This window comes from Sceloporus occidentalis, unplaced genomic scaffold (genome assembly GCF_023333645.1).
Source record: "Sceloporus occidentalis isolate IW3139 unplaced genomic scaffold, rSceOcc1.0.p SCAF_4, whole genome shotgun sequence".
Lineage (NCBI taxonomy): Eukaryota > Metazoa > Chordata > Lepidosauria > Squamata > Phrynosomatidae > Sceloporus > Sceloporus occidentalis.
The window spans coordinates 83,184,214-83,201,290 of record NW_028316984.1 but is presented as its reverse complement, the minus strand read 5'-3'; the positions used below and the strand labels follow the sequence as shown (position 1 = coordinate 83,201,290).

Here is a 17,077-nt window from a genome sequence, read left to right as displayed (position 1 = left end):
CACACACCCCAGCTTTGTCAGCACCTAAGATGCCATTTGAAATGGTAAATTGGCTGAAATCTTCCACATCATGTACTGTTTTGAAAATAAATGAATCCTGCTACCAAGACAGTAACTTTTCCTTCTCAGCAGTTTCTGGTCTCATTGGTGTTACTTTAAACTCAAAAATATAGTGCCCTCTTCTCAACAATGAAGTTACTTGGCCCAGAAGATTGCAGAAAATGCCGTAAGCCTGCCATGGCAAGTGGCAGAGTTCTCCCTGTTAACAGCCTGCAGGTTGACATGGCACAATGGGTTAGTTGCAATTAATCTCTTTGTTGCATTTTGTGCTTATGATCTGCAAATGTGGGCAAGGGTGGTATGGAAACCTACAAGATCTTTCTTCCTCCTTGTTCGAAAAACAAAACATAGGACATTATCACACGTGGGTTTTAAACCACCATAGACATCTGATAATAGCACCTGTGGTATGACACCGTCTCCCTCTTGTCTTTCAAATGCGGTTAGCCCACACCTTGTCATTGATGGGGAAAACCCATCAAGCTCCCAATCATGCTAGTCCACAGGTGTGGCAAATCATCTTTGGCAGTTCCAGGACTGTACAATTATTTTTTAAAACCATGGAGTTTAAAATCACAGCATAACTCCAGAATTGTATTTAAGAAAAACAAAACACACACACATAGACACACATGAAAGGCATGCTGGGTAGGGCATAGAGCTGGGAGGCAGGGTTACGGACGAGCGTGAAAGAAAGGGGCTAGCATCAGCCTGGTGGTGCTAATGAAGGGACATGCAGTGGGGTGTGCTCCGAAACTGGTATGTATGCGCTTCCCTCGTTAACATGATAGCTGTGAGAATGGGGGTAGTGTGATAAAGTCCTAAGAAACAGAAAGCTTATCCAGTCTCATAGACTGGAAGGAAGGATTAATGCAAAAGCAGGGAATGGAGATAGCTGTGGGATAGTCATACCAATGCCTCCAAATGGTAAGGAGGTCAATGTTGTGTGCATCAAGGTATCGTTGCCACAAAAACCACCACTGCTGGTGCAAGCCAATACTCGATTCACAACCTGTAGAGATTTTTTTTTTAAAAAAAGAGCACAGGTGTATTAGAAACTCTGCCCTTGATCTTCCAAGGAAAGGAAATAAGAGTTTTCACTTTAGTAAAAAGGGACACCTTATGACCAATGATGAAACATACATGAAACATAGCCAAAGTTAATAAATAATATACATATAACAGGAAAATACCAGCATCTACCAAATAGCGTAAGATCATGAATACCAAATAAATGATTTTTTAAACAATATATACTGTAAATATACAAAGCCAAATTTGACTTGTTTGTATATTGTGACACTGTATTCAGTTCTGCACATCTTCTTATTTGTTTGTCATTCATATGGCCTATCAACAGTATCTTTGTAATTTATACTCTTTAATACTGTCATAGGCCCTGTACAGACTGGTGCTTTGCGAAGGTCTGGAACCAAAATTAGGGTTTTGTAGGGCTGGGCGTCCGCATACGCCCAGCCTTACAATTGGCATGCAGGTGCCATTATTGTGTGTGCCCATCCATACGTGCGCCCACCCAAACAGCACCACGTCACACGGACGTCATCATTGCGCATGAGGGAGGCAATGGCGTCCGATGCTCGGCACAAAAGTAACCCGCCAAGAGTTCACAAGTCTACAAAGTTTTTGCTTCGTTTAAACTAGGGTCAGGAACAGATGTGGGCTTCCAGATGGTGGACTCGAACTCTCATTATCTTCCCTATAAGCTATGCGCACAAAGGCAGATGGGAATTGCATTCTCATGACACCTGGTAGATCCCATGTTCTTCACCAAACCCTTCATAGAAAGCTTCCTAAACAATAATACCACATGGTCCCCCCCATCCAAGCCCCTTCCTTTTCCCCCAAAGATCAGGTCACTCGCTCACCAATGTAACGGTCACATTCATCTGTCTCGCCACCCATGGTCACTCGTCCACACTCCATCAATGCTCGGACACGCCGGAAATGCTTATCATTGACTAAGCGGCCAAAGTCTGGTGATTCACGGGGGTTGCAGCCATAGAACTCATGGATGGCCTGGCGCAGGCAAGGCATCAGCCTCTCCTGTGTTTCAATGGTACAGATCACGTAGTCGGGTGCAATGCACGTCTGGCCAGCATTTAAGAACTTTCCCCACACTATCCGGTTGGCTGCATTCTGGAAATTGCAGCACTTATCCACATAGCAGGGATTTTTGCCCCCCAGCTCCAGAGTCAATGGTGTCAGGTGTTGGGCCGCTGCAGTCATAACAATCTGCCCCACATGGCGGCTCCCTGCAGAGGGATGGCAAGATTGAGGGAAGTCAGAGATCTACAGAGGTGGCTTCACCCAGACTGCCGATCCTAGATTTTGCATCTAATATATCCAAATGCTATGATTATAAAAGAATTAGGACACAGTCTACCAGTGCCAACTTAACTCTGACAGGTTATCACAAATTTATTCAAATACCCTACTAACTACTAATTAAAATATGTACTGCAAAACATTTCTGCAATATGTTTGCATACACATTTATGTATATTAAAATATGCAAACTGTATGCCAGGCAGAATTGTATTGTCAGTTATTAGTATCAATTAATTACTGTAAATACTCATGTATAAGTCTAGAAATTTTAGTCAAAAATTGACCCCAAAAATTGACTTATCAGCTGGGTCGACTTATCCACGAGTCAATGTAAGTACTGAACTTTAACTCTTATATATATATAAAAAAGGAGCCACCCCCTTTCTCTGAATAAAAGACAAAAGCTTAGTCTGTCCTTGTAGCACCAAAAAGAAGGATGGATCCCCTCTACTCTCCCATCTATCCAGTTATTCCTGTCAGAATTTTCTAAGTTCTTTGGGATCATTTTTCTTTGCATCATCCTTTACATCCTTTGTTACATGCCCCTACGTTTTACCCTTGACTTATCCATGGGTCATATCAAAATCCATAATTTTGGCCCCCAAACCTGCCCTCGACTTATAGTCGAGTATATACGGTAGTAATATTAACTAGTATTTAGGACTAAATACCCTGAAGGCACCAGATCCCCTTTAATCAGGGTAGCAAAGCAGGATCAGGCCTGTTTAGTACTTAAATGGATGACCACCAAGGAATACCAGGTGCTGTAGGTAGGGATGCCATATCCCGCCTGTAGGCGGGGCAATCCCACTTTTGGCAGTGCCGGCCCGGTCCCAGTCCGGTTTCGTGCCAAAACTGGGACTGCCCCGCCCGCGGCCACCTCCACCCCCGCGCGTACCTTCTTTGTGGCCGCAGGGTCCTCCAAGGCCTCGCTGAGGCCTGGGAGGGCTCTCTGCGGTCAGAGCTCTGGCCGTGGAGACGCTCCCTCCCGGGCCCCGGCGAGGCCTTGGAGGCAGCTCCACGGTTGGAGCTCCAGCCGCGGGGTCCTCCAAGGCCTCACTGAGGCCTGGGAGGGCTCTCCACGGTCGGAGCTCTGGCCGCAGAGACGCTCCCTCCTGGGCCCCGGTGAGGCCTTGGAGGCGGCTCCACGGTCGGAGCTCCGGCCGCGGGGTCCTCCAAGGCCTTGCTGAGGCCTGGGAGGGCTCTCTGCCGTTGGAGCTCCGGCCGCGGAGACGCTCCCTCCCGGGCCCCGACGAGGCCTACATATCAAAATGTAGGACTTTTTAAAAAAAGTCCTACATTTTGATATGTTGTCCTACATTTGTCCCAGTTTGGATGTCTTCGCCTATGGCAACCCCATCTCTAGATGATGATAGAAATCATGTCCCTGTATCTCAGCATTGTTCCCCTGTCATTTTAATGGTAGTTTGATCTCCTGCTAGATAGCTCTGAACAGTGAGGCAAACCCTTGCATGAAGAAATCTGAAACTTGTAGGTGTCATACATTGTTCTTGTGCTGTGGGAGAGAGGAGTGTGTGGCCTGATGGTTGGGTATGCAGGTCCCCAAATACATGCAAATTGGGTATGGAGGCTCCCCTAATCCAACTCTTAGCACATTTTGATTACTAACCATTGCATTTTCTTGCCATTTCTTCAATCATTCCTGAGGGTTTTTGAATTATGGATTCTTCTTCAATGTTGTTATTGTTATTTGTTCTCAAATTGATCTTGACTTATGGCAACCCTATGAATGAGCCCTCCAAGACCCCTGGTTATCAACTGTCCTGTTCAGGCCTTGCTAACTCAGGGATTGATCCATCTGTCATGTGATTTCCCTCTTTTCTCACTGCCTTTCACTATATCAAGCTTTATCATCTTTTTCAATGAGTCACATTCTCTTATGATATGTCCAAAGTATGACAGCCTCAATTTAATAATCATTTCTTCTAGGGTGAGTTCAGGCCTGATTTGCTCTAGGACCCATCCATTTGTCTATTTAGCAGTCCATGGTATCTGTAGATATCTTCCAGCATCACGTTTCAAATGAGGTTTTTTTCCTGGTCAGCTTTGTTCACTGTCCAGCTTTTACAATTGTGTATAATGAAAAATACTATGGCATGGATTGTTGCCTGGAGTTTTGGGGTATGGTGCCATCAACATGCAGATGACTCTTGGCTCTATTACTCCTTTCCACCTCAGTCCCAGAAAGCTGAACCTAAACCAATGGATTGGATGAGGGCAAATAAACTGAAATTTAATCCAGGGTTTTTTTTAAACTCAGCTTTGAGGGACTTTTGTCCCATTCTCCCTAATGGTGATGCGGCCGTGTGGCCGTGCTCCAATTAAGGACAATGGGACTAGAGCAGCCACAGATTTTGGTATCCACCGGGGGGGGGGGGGAGTCCACAACAGACCCCCCCCCATGGATACCAAGGACTCACTGTATACACCCACACATGCAAACAAACATATCCTTTAGGGGAAAACTCTGACATGTCACCATCTGAGTCCATTGTTTGCATTACATCCCATTATACTGTATTGCAGGTATGGTCCAAAACACACTACAGAAATAATCCAGTTTGAGACTGCTTTAACTGCCCAGGCTCAGTGCTAGGGAATTCTGGAAACTGTAGTTTTGTGAGACATTTAGCCTTCTCTGCCAGAGAGCTCTGATGCCACAATAAATTACAATTCCTAGGATTCCCTAGCACTTAGCCAGGGTAGTTAAAGCAGTTTCAAACTAAATTATTTCTGCAGTGTGTTTTGGACCTAAGACATGTCAGGGATGATGGGAGTTGTAGCTCTTCACCTCTGGTTCTAACTCACCACCTTGTTATGCAGCGGAGCTGACCAGCTTTGGTCAGTGGTTAATGCTTTTCTTCCAAAGCAGCAGAGTTTCAGAGAATAGGCTGAAGACCCTGACAAACTCTCCAAGCCTTCTCACTCTTCTTCCTCAGATGTCTCCAAACTTCTCCAGGATTCTGCTGGCTCTTGTATCTTCACTCAAGACACCAGACAACTCAGTAGTCTTATATAAAAGTTCTACTTTATTCTACTATATACAAAATACTATATGCCCTCACTATCTCTACAATCTTCAATATCTCCAAAACTACTCCAACTACCCAAAACTACCCACAAACACTCCAACTACCCACAAAATACATTGGCAAACATAGCAATTATTATAGCCATTGTTAAACACCACCCACTAGTCAGTATCCACCCAGTGGGCGTGTACATCCATTTTGATTGGTTCTCATAGTTCAACCCATACTTAAGAATTTCATCATTTCACCTTGTACACATAATGAATCTCAGGTGTTTCCAATTGTACATTCTATAATTCTGTCCTTGACATTCAGGACTACTAAATTACATTAGCTTTTTCACCTGTGTGGCTTCTCAATTGCTCTTGCTTAGTCACTGTGACTTTCACATACATGTTTTATTTCTTCTACTGTATGTCCCATGTTGCATTTCCCTTAACAAGACATTCATTGCAAAGGTCAGCTGTTAGACTTTCATCTTAAACCATATACCATAACCACCATAATGGTAACTATGGGGCTGTACAGATGGTTGGCGGGATGCCACCCCTTTTTGCCCCAGATTAGGGCCATGATAACTACATGCTTTGGCCTCCACAGGAAGCAAAAAAGAAGACATGAAAAAGGGCTTCTTTTTAGCTCCCTGGAAGGAGCATCATAGCCGCAATGGGGCAGCATGACGCTGCTGCTTCCACACTGCGCTATTTGGGTGCTGTTCTGGAGTTGCACCATGATGCCATGCACCATCTAGAAGGGTGCGTGATATCACGGTGCGATGGGGCAGAGTCACAACATTCAATGTGCAGACGATGCTGCCAGGGCTGCCATAATTCTCTTCCACAAACCTGGGACAAAAGCATACAAGACTGGATTGGGCAAATTATCTAAAAGAAAAGAAGACCAACCCCCCCCCCCCAAATACAACCCCCCCCCCAAAAAAAAGTTGAATCATAGAATCGTAGAGTTGGAAGAGACCACAAGGGCGATCCAGTTCAACCCCCTGCCATGCAGGAACTCTCAATCAAAGCATACCCGTTAGATGGCCATCCAGCCTCTGTTTAAAGACCTCCAGGGAAGGATACTCCACTACAATCCGAGGGAATGTGTTCCACTGTCAAACAGCCCTTACTGTCAGGAAGTTCCTCCTAATGTTGAGGTGGAATCTCTTTTCCTGGAGCTTGCATCCATTGTTCCGGGTCCTGTTCTCTGGAGCAGCAGAAAACAGATTTGCTCCCTCCCCAATATGACATCCCTTCAAATATTTAAACAGGGCTATCATATCACCTCTTAACCATCTCTTCTCAAGGCTAAATATACCCAGCTCCCTAAAGTGTTCCTCATAGGGCATGGTTTCCAGACCCTTCACCATTTTAGTCAACCTCCTTAGGACACGCTCTAGTTTCTCAACATCCTTTTTGAATTGTGAGGCCCAGAACTGGACATGATATTCCAGGTGGGGCCTGACCAAAGCAGAATAGAGTGGCACTATTACTGACATTTAACATTATCAGTAGTTTAATGTTTTGTGTACCAATTATACTTTTCAGAAATCTGAACTTTAATTTCCCCCCCCTCAGTGCACCTCAATTTGTAAAATTTAATTCAACTTACATTGGCCATGTTGTACTGAATGTCAAGAATGGCCCTAATGGACAACAATTCATCTATTTCTCTCATCAGTTCAACCTTGTGCAGAATCCTAACTTTGCCCAAATATTGCCTTTCAAATAGTCCAGCCCAACAATCTCCTTTTACCAAATACCCAAACCAACTTGCCTTTCCAGAGTCATGGTGATTTACCTTACTGTAACAATAAAAGATAATAATAATAATAATAATAATAATAATAATAGTAATAATAATAATAATAATAATTTATTTATATCCTGCCCCTTGAGGTCAATCAGGGTGGGGTGGCAAACAGCAATCAAATACAATACATTGTACATCAAAATTCCCTCCCACCCTTAAAAAATTATTAAATCAATTATAATTAAAACCAACAAATTAAACAACATTAACACATACACATTATTACAAGACAAAAACAAAACAGAACAAAACAAAACAAAACAAATAAAACGGTCAACTACGGTAGCATTTCCAGGGAGGACCTTGGGGACTTTCATATGAACAGGGTTCCTGAGGCTGGGGTTATCTATTCTGGAAAGGCCTGCCGGAAGAGATCCATCTTGACAGCCCTTTTAAAGCTGTCTAAAGATGTCAATTGACGGATCTCGTCCGGCAGGTCGTTCCATAATCTGGGAGCGACAACAGAAAAAGCCCTCTGGGAGGTAGCCGAAAGCTTAGATCTTTGAGGCTGCAACAAATTCCTCCCAGAGGACCGGAGTGTGCGGGGAGGATTATATGGGAGGAGGTGGTCCCTGAGATAGTTTGGACCCAAGCCATTTAGGGCTTTAAAGGTGATAACCAACACCTTGTACTGGGCCTGGAAACTAATAGGCAGCCAGTGGAGGGACTTTAATACCGGAGTAATATGGTCCCTCCTCGATGTTCCTGACACTACTCTGGCTGCCATGTTCTGCACTAATTGCAGTTTCTGAATCCAGCACAAGGGTAGCCCCATGTCGAGCACATTACAGAAATCTAGATGTGAGGTTACCAGCACGTGTACAACAGTCTCGAGATCCCTTACTTCCAGAAAAGGGCGCAGTTGGCGTATCAGCTGAAGCTGATAACAGGCGCTCTTGACTGTCGCATTTATCATCAGGAGCGACGAGTCAAGGAGCACCCCAGACTGCGAACACAGTCACTAGAGGAGAGTGTGATCCCATCCAGGACTGGAGGTTGCAACCCAATTCTTGGTTTCGGGGCCGCTACCGTGAGCACCTCTGTCTTGTCCGGATTCCATTTCAATCTGTTTTTCCTCATCCAGCCCATTACTGCTTGGAGACATTCATTGAGAGAGGAGATGCCATTAGAATTCAAGGCCGACGAATGAGACATGGAGAAATAGATCTGGGTGTCATCAGCGTACTGATAACACCCAGCTCCATAACTCCAAATAATCTCACCCAGCGGCTTCATATAGATGTTAAATAACATCGGGGACAGTATAGCACCCTGTGGAACCCCACAGGTGAACTCCCTTTTACTGGAGCAGCTGTCCCCGAGCAGCACCCTCTGGGATCTGCCCGAGAGGAAGGACCGGAACCACTGCAATGCAGTGCCTCCGATACCTAACCCCCTCAGGCGGTCCAAGAGGATGCCATGATCTATTGTGTCGAAAGCCGCTGAGAGGTCTAGGAGCACCAACAGGGTCACACTGCCCCAGTCGATGCTCAGATGCAGATCGTCAGTCAAGGCAACCATGGCAGTCTCAACCCCTGTCCTGAAGCCAGTTTGAAATGGGTCTACATAATCGGTTTTATCCAAGACAGCTTGGAGTTGAAGAGCAACCGCCCTCTCGATCACCTTGCTCAAAAATGGTAGTAAAGAGACTGGCCTGTAATTATTCATATCCAGGGGGTCAAGGGAAGGTTTTTCAGAAGCGGCCTAACAGCCGCTTCCTTCAAACAAGATGGAATATGTCCTTCCCTGAAAGACGCATTGATGATATCCATAAGGAACATCAAAAAGATGTTTTGAAAAGTGCATTATTCAAAAACATGCTTTGTCCATGACCCTCCCCCCCTGCACCAGACATTTACAAAGTGTCTTCATTTTATCTTTACTTTAAAAGATGGGCTTCATTCACCCATATTTTTTATAAACACTACAGGATCCCTGGTGGCACAGTGGTTAAATGCCTGTACTGCAGCCACTCACTCAGAAACCATAAGGTTGCGAGTTCAATACCAGAGAAAGGGCTCAAGCTTGATTCAGGCTTGCATCCTTCTGATGTTGCTAAAATGAGTACCCAGATTGTTGGGGGCAATTAACTTACACTTTGTAAACTGCTTGGGGAGTGCTTAAGGGCACTGATAAGCGGTATAGAAATGTACTTGCTATTGCTACTGCTACTGCTACATCTTGCCCTGCCAAAAGGAGAGGGAGAGAATCACTACATTCAGGATGGGCACCCATTATTTCAGGGCTTATAAAATACACACACAGAGACAAAACCTGACAGAAGAACCCCAAATTCTGTACATACCTCCAGTGTTCACCACTGAACCTAGTTGAACTTATTCCAAAGAAACCATTCATTAATGCTTGATCTGAACTTAAAAGCCCGACGAGAGTTGACACTAAACAAGTGTGCATAAAGGTTTTTTATTTTTATTTTTTAAAGATAAGCTATACAGCGTGTCCGCGTCATAAGCGGACGCGCCTTACACGGCTTGAGCATACGCACTCAAGCCGCGGGGCACGCGCGGGGTGGAAGGGGCAGCGCGTCCCATTCAATTGAATGGGCGCGTGCGCCCGTTGCGCCCCGCGCGCCGCCGCGCCGCTGTGCACAAGCCCCATTGTTTACAATGGGGCTTGAGCATAGGTGGAATTCGTCTTACGCGGTGGGATCTGGAACGGATCCCCACGTAAGGCGAGGACCCACTGTATGTACTTCTAAACACCTTGGCTTGGAAGTATTCCGCTCCTCTTGAACCGAGTGGCACTTCTGTTAAACTGGAATTCAAAGCAACCAAGTCAGTTGGTAAGAATCAGTCATGGCTTGGGTCCAACCTATTAAGGGATCACTTACTTTCATACATGTCACCCCGCACACTCCTGTCCTCTGAGAGGAATTTATTGCAGCCTTTAAAGACCAGATTAACTGCAATCTCCCAGAGGACCTTTTCTGCAACTGCTCCCAGACTATGGAACAGCCTGCCAGACGAGATCCGTCAAATTACCAACTTAGACAGTTTCAAAAAAGCTGTCAAGATGGATCTCTTCCGGCAGGTTTTCACCCAATAAATCCCCCTCACATCATGTATTTACTACCACCCTGCCTATGTTATCTTTATTATAAATTGATTTTAAAACTCTTTTAATTGTAACATATTTAATTCTTTTTTAATGAGGGGATATTGTAATTTTATGTATTATATTGTATGTGGATGTTTTAGTGTGAGCCGCTCTGATTGTCTTGCTACAGAAGAGCGGGATATAAATAAAAGTTTTATTTATTTGTTTATAATTTAGCCTAGAATCTAAAATTAGCTTGCTGCTTCACTTGAAACAACTCCCTTAGCTCCCAAAATTTTATCAGCAGTATTAGTTCAAACAGGCAGTTTTAGTATCAATGTTCTACTTGGCACTCTTAAATATTAGATTTTCAGGATGTTTTATCACTGAATAATGAACAGGGGGAATGCCAGCGTGGCATAGTGGTTTGACTCTGGAGACCAGGGTTCGACTCCTGGCTTGGCCATGAAAGCCTCAGAAGACAGCAATTGCAAACCTCCTCTGAACAAATTTTGCCAAAAACAAACAAAGAAAGAAACAAAAAACCAGTGATAGCTTTGTCCTAAGGTTGCCATAAGTTGGAAATGACTTAAAGGCACACAACAACAATAACAATGAGCAGGTGGCTTAATAAACTTTTAGGATATTTTAATATAAACATTCATTTATAAAAAAATCTCTCTCTCTTTTAACTTATCATTGATTTTACATAGCATATAAACAATCACTCATCTTATATCATGTGTGCTGGCCATGTGCAGTAATAAATTATTTGTTTCTTATATCATGTTAGTATCACTGCAATCCATTGTAATATCCATAATATTGCCATTCATCTATCCATATAAAAAGCATCTATTTACTTTAACCTGCTTAATATGTGAGTGCCCTAAATATCCCCAAAACACCAGATCCTGTCTGGAAGCTAAGCAGGGTCAGCCCTGGTTAGTACCTAGACTGCCAATGAATGCCAGGTACTGTAGGCTATACTTCAGAGGTAAAAACTGACAAAACCACCTTTGAGTATTTCTTGCCAAAGAAAACCCTGTGAAATTCATGGGGTCACCATAGATCGACAGGTAACTTGAAGGCATATACACACACATTAATATTGGAAACAGTGGTGAGGTACAGACCGCCAGAAAGAGGCGGCTGGGATCCACCTTTCTTTTCTGTGTAGCCATGCTGCAGCAACCAAATGGCATGTAGTGGTTGAATAGAAAAAAAGGAGCGCTGAAAAGCAGCTCCTTTTTGCACCGCCGTAAACAGCTAGTGGCGGTGCGAGCACATCGCTGCCGTGCGACTCCATCTAGACACCGCACCGCAGTGACATCATAGCTGTGCGCGCTGTCTGGACGGTGCTGCACAACTATGGTGTCATGGCAATGTGCTAGGATTGTGGGGCATGTGTATGCGCTGCCCTGAGGCAACCCTAGCACGTCGCCATGATGCCGCAAAGGGCCCGTCGTTCTTATCAGGGTATTTTTGAGCCAGGAATAGCTTCATCATCATAAAAGCTGTCACAGACAGCTAGGTCTAATCCTGTTGGAAACTGCTGGAAATAGCCTAATTTTTATCTCTTTGGAGTGAGTTTCTATACTATCTCCATCATCTATCTGTCCAATTAAAGTCAAATCCAACTAATTTCCATTAATATGAACAGAGATTCTCCCATCCAGCCAGAAATGAGATCTCACTGGCTCACTATATCAAAATAAAATAATAATAAATAGTTTGTTTATATTTTCCGCCTCTCCCAGTTGGATCGAGGTGGGTTTACAACCTAAAATAGATCCAGAAAACAGTCAGTAAAACACGACAATAATCATATTTAGTTAAAAACCAACTCTATCTGTAATAACAGAGGTAATAAGAATTCCAAGACAAACATAGTCAGAGGAGTGGAGCAGTATCTCTTACATAAGGTCCGGAGGGATCCGTCTTAATACAAGACCATTATGCTGTTTGTCTGCCAATGACTTATCACATCATCCTCATTGCAGATGATTGCGTTAGATTGATTAACACTATTGTACCAATGACGTATGTCTTTTCAGTTTTTTCTCTATTAGATATTTTGTTTTGGTTTCACTTGTTTATTCTCCTTAGATCTTTTGTTTTGGATTAGCTGGCTGCATGCCAAGAACTAGCAGTAAGCTTTATAATACAGTATTGACATCATTACAATATCCAGAACTGATGAAAATTAAAATATTTTTCATTTTCTACTCTCCTCATGGCTCCAAATGATACACACTGAGGCCAGGAATTGTGCAAGATATGATAGATGGCTGGATTCTATGAGCTAGCTACTCTTATTCAGCCATATTATGGGCACACTGATCTATTATCTGAATATTACATTATGACTGGCTCAGAAACATCTGTAAATGGCAATATCTCTTGCATATCTATCTGAGAAATGGAGCATCACCCTATGGAAATATGTATCCTTGAAAACAAGGCACATTATTTGGTGCCCTATCTGAGTTACCTTATATACTTGACTATAAATTGACCTCATGTATAAGTCGATGACAAATTATGGGGCCAAAATTATGGATTTTGATATGACCCATGAATAAGTCGAGGGTAAAACCCAGGGGCATTTAACAAAAGATCTAAAGGATGAAGCAAGGGAACACAATGCTAAAGAATTTACAAAATTCCAGCAGAAATAACTATTTCTGCTCACCCTAAAGACTGGATAGATGAGAGAACAGAAGGGGGTCAGTGCTTCCAGGACAGATTATGCTCTTGTCTTTTACCAGGAGATGGCTTCCTTTTTTATAAGAGTTAAAGTACAGGACTTACATTGACCTGTGGATAAGTCAATCCAGGTTTTTGGAGTCAATTTTTTTGACTAAAATTTCTAGACTTATACATGAGTATATACAATACAATTCATAACATGAGGAAGGGCCATTGGAACAATGAAGTCCATAATTCATGTCTTAAAGGAAACCCTTTTCCTCCTTGCTATCCTTCTCAGGGCCTCCTTTACATCCTTATTCCTCAAGCTGTAGATCAAAGGGTTTACCATGGGTATCACGACTGTGTAAAAGACAGCAGCAACTCGGTCTTGACCTTCAGAATAGCTTGAAGTAGGCTTCAAGTAAATGAAAAGAATGGTGGTATAGAATAAGGTGACAGCCATCAGGTGGGAAATGCAGGTAGAGAAGGTTTTCTTCCTTCCCTCAGATGAGTTGATTCTCCAGATGGTGATAAGAATGTAGATATAAGAGATAAGGATGGTGAGAAATGAACAGAGCCCTACCAGCGAGGAGATCACAAAAAGCAGGATGTGGTTGAGTAAAGTATCAGAGCAGGCAAGCTTCAGTATAAAGGGTACATCACAAAAGAACTGGTCAATGACATTGGAGCTACAAAAGGGAAGGCGGAAGGCAGTGTTTGTGTGTATCATGCCATTGGCACATCCCACCATGTATGAAACCAACACTAGCCAAATGCAGACCTTCTTGGACATGACAACTGGATATAGCAGTGGATTACAGATTGCTACATAACGATCATAGGCCATGGCAGCTAATAGGAGACACTCTACAGTGGCAAAAACGGCATAGAAATAAAACTGGAAAGCACAGCCAATGAATGAAATGGCTTTCTTCTCAGCCAAGAAGTTCACCAGTGTTTGGGGTACAATGACAGTGGAGTAGCAGAGATCTGAGAAGGAGAGGTTGCTGAGGAAAAAGTACATGGGAGTCTGAAGATGTGAATCAAGATGGATCAGTGCAATTATCCCAAGGTTTCCCAGAAGAGTGATCACATAGATAATTAGAAACACCACAAAAAGGGAAGTGCGGAGCACTGGATTATCTGTGAATCCTGCAAGAATGAATTCTGAAACTGTGGTCTGATTCCATTGGGCCATGGTAGCAGAATGCAAAACCTGTAAAAACAAAGGAAAGGAAATGATGCATTTTAAAAAATATTTAAAAGTTGGTAATATATTGATCTTGGAAAGGGCTCACCCAAAGATGTTCAGTTTTGGCTACATCAGGTACATAGTCTCAAGTCTTACTGAATATGGACCAGAGCAGATGGGTGGTAAAAAGCGACCTGAGTATGCTCTGGCCAGAAGTAGGTCTGAAGCCAGCTGACTACATGGCCTGCTCCAAAGGCAGGCTGTGCATGCAGGGCCAACAGGAGTTGGATTATTGGAGCTTCTTTTTGCTCTGGCCCAAAGGACCACAATGCAACTTTGACACAGCTTCTGGCCACTTTGGAAGTGGGCACTGTCTAATTGGTACATCTTCAAAGCAGCCAGAAGCTGCTTCTTTCTGCTTCACTGATTCACCAATATGTTCAATATGAGCATTCCAATTCAATGTGTGTATGGTTTGTTCCCTCTTACATTCTCAAAGCCATACATTAAGAATTCAGAACCAGAAATACTGAAAAGAGTATTCAGATTAAAATATGTATTCTGAATTAAGATGAAAATCAATTACATGTAATTTTTATACAAGCAATGATATGCTAGAAGAGTTCTAACCACCCCTGGTCCCCTTAGGTCTTTGAAGCAATAATGAGAAATCTGCAAACACCCACAGTTATTCTGGATTGTGTTCTAAGACAACAACAGATATGTCCATAGAAGCACCATTACTACCTTTTTGCCACAGCTGCAAAAAAATATTTCAAGGAATATTTATAGGTAGGTACCATGCCCTTGTCCATTAATTTATATTAGCTTTCTGTAAGGACATTTGTTCAAGTTGTATGCTGGAGAGGAACTGAATAAGTTGATCTGCCAAATTAATTACATTCATCCATATGTGATGTAGCTTTTATGGGATTTTTCAGGATGCTTCAATGTGCTTGTGTAGAAAGATTAAGAAAAGAATCATTAGGGGAAAACCCATAGTGTTCAGTGAAGTGGAGGCAGTAAAAAGGAAAACCACATTATAGATTGATAACTCAATTAAGGAAGCAATGACCCTGAATTTGCAAGACTGCAGCAGACCTGTTCATGACAAGGTATCTTGGAGGTCTCTCATTCATAGGGTCACCATAAGTTGAAGCCAACTTGGTGGCTATTAATAAGAACAAAAAGGTTTAATTCCCTGCTTCTGCTACATTCTGAGATGGCAGTTAATCTAACTTGGGAGCATGTGGGAGAAGGGTAACTGTTTTAGTCTGTCACATCAAAACAACAAAGACAACATGATTCTTTGGAGCAAGGAGCTGATAGGCTGAGATCTCAGTCACAGACAAACTGAACTCATTTCAGTAATACTATATTACAGTTTAATCTTTTGGGGAGTCTCGTAAGAGTAATTCTCCCACACTCTGTGAGAAGTTCTAGTGGCATAATAATAATTCTACCTTTTTGTGATTAGAACTAAGTTGCCATTCAATCTTACAAAGATCTAAAATGTAAAACTGGGTTTATAATACAATACATTTAAAGAGTTACGAAATATGTGATTTCGATATCTATTTAGCTGTACTGTAAATTCTACCAATGTTTTGGGAAGACTTGCTCCTGAAACAACACACAAAGAATATGTGATTATGCTTGTGAAGGACATAATCTTCAGCTATAGATATTCAAGATAACTGTCAGGTATAGACATTTAAGATTATTACTAAATATAACGATTCAACAAAAATTATGGTCAAACTATACAACAGTTAAATTGTTACACAGCATAAGATGTCATTTTTGCTCTAAAGTAAGCATGCATTATTCCAATCTAGTTTGGAACAAGAGTGTGAGAATGTGAGAGGTTTAAACTTCCCAGACTTCTGATTTTAACCTAAAAATTAGATCTCCCCACATGAGGATTAAAAGAAAAAGAAAAAGAAAAGCAAGCTCCATTGAAAGAAATCTAAGCATTGTCATAAATGACTCCCATTCAGTTAGAAAAGGCTTAAGTAATCAAACATTCAGTAATGCATTAGACATGGAACATTCTTTAAAACAGAAAGAACATCTCTAAGTACAACTAATCATACCTTTTTTGGCCACTATCACTGTTTTGAGCTAATCAGATCAATCAAATATTTTCAGTAAGAAGAAACCTCACTTCCAGACAACATATTTGGATTCACCCACTGGCCAGGCGGCCACATGAGTCCTAGAAAACACAAAATAAATACAAAGTTATGAATTGCTAGAACTCAGTTACAAAGATATGAATCAATAGAGTTCAGTTAGTTTCTAGGATATTATTTTTCAGTAATGAAAGCCAAAATACTGTAAATATTTGAGTATAGATTGATCTCATGTGTAAATTGAGGGTAGGTTTTGGAGCCAAAATCTGGATTTTAATATGATCTGTGGATATGTTGAGAGTAAAACTGAAGGGCATGCAAAAAAGTGCAAAGGATGCCCTACTCACTCTTCTTGCATCTTCTCAGTCCAGCTGCCCCCTCCAGAACCAACCAGGCTGGGAAGAGGCTTGGGGAGCGAATGCACCCTTGTCCTGCCCTCATTACCATATTGATTCTTGTATAAGTATACCCAGGTTTTTTGAGTCAAATCAATAGTATAAAATTTTTGATGCATAGACAAGTACTCACTCACTGAAAATCTCAAGAACTTTCAGATCTGGCCATGATCTATGTGAGAAACACCTTAGAGCAGGGGTTTCCAACCTATGCTCTGATGAGCCCTTAGGGGTCTGTGTGCACTTCTCAGGTCCTCCTTAGCAATTCCTGGAAAATGAAAGAAATAAAAAAAAATGAATGAAATTAAAGAATAAGAAACAAAAAATAAC

The 17,077-nt window shown here is 42.3% G+C and overlaps 1 protein-coding gene and 1 pseudogene across 1 annotated transcript; both read right to left on the bottom strand.

Annotated features, from left to right (window-relative positions):
- Positions 1-1,929: 1,929 nt before the first annotated feature.
- LOC149314172 (aldehyde dehydrogenase family 3 member B1 pseudogene) lies at positions 1,930-2,307 on the bottom strand (annotated as a pseudogene).
- A 10,971-nt stretch (positions 2,308-13,278) lies between these two features.
- On the bottom strand, positions 13,279-14,223 carry LOC149314171 (olfactory receptor-like protein OLF1). The gene has a single exon (XM_089523078.1). It carries the CDS (start codon positions 14,221-14,223, stop codon positions 13,279-13,281), a length of 945 nt encoding a protein of 314 aa, XP_089379204.1.
- Positions 14,224-17,077: the final 2,854 nt, after the last annotated feature.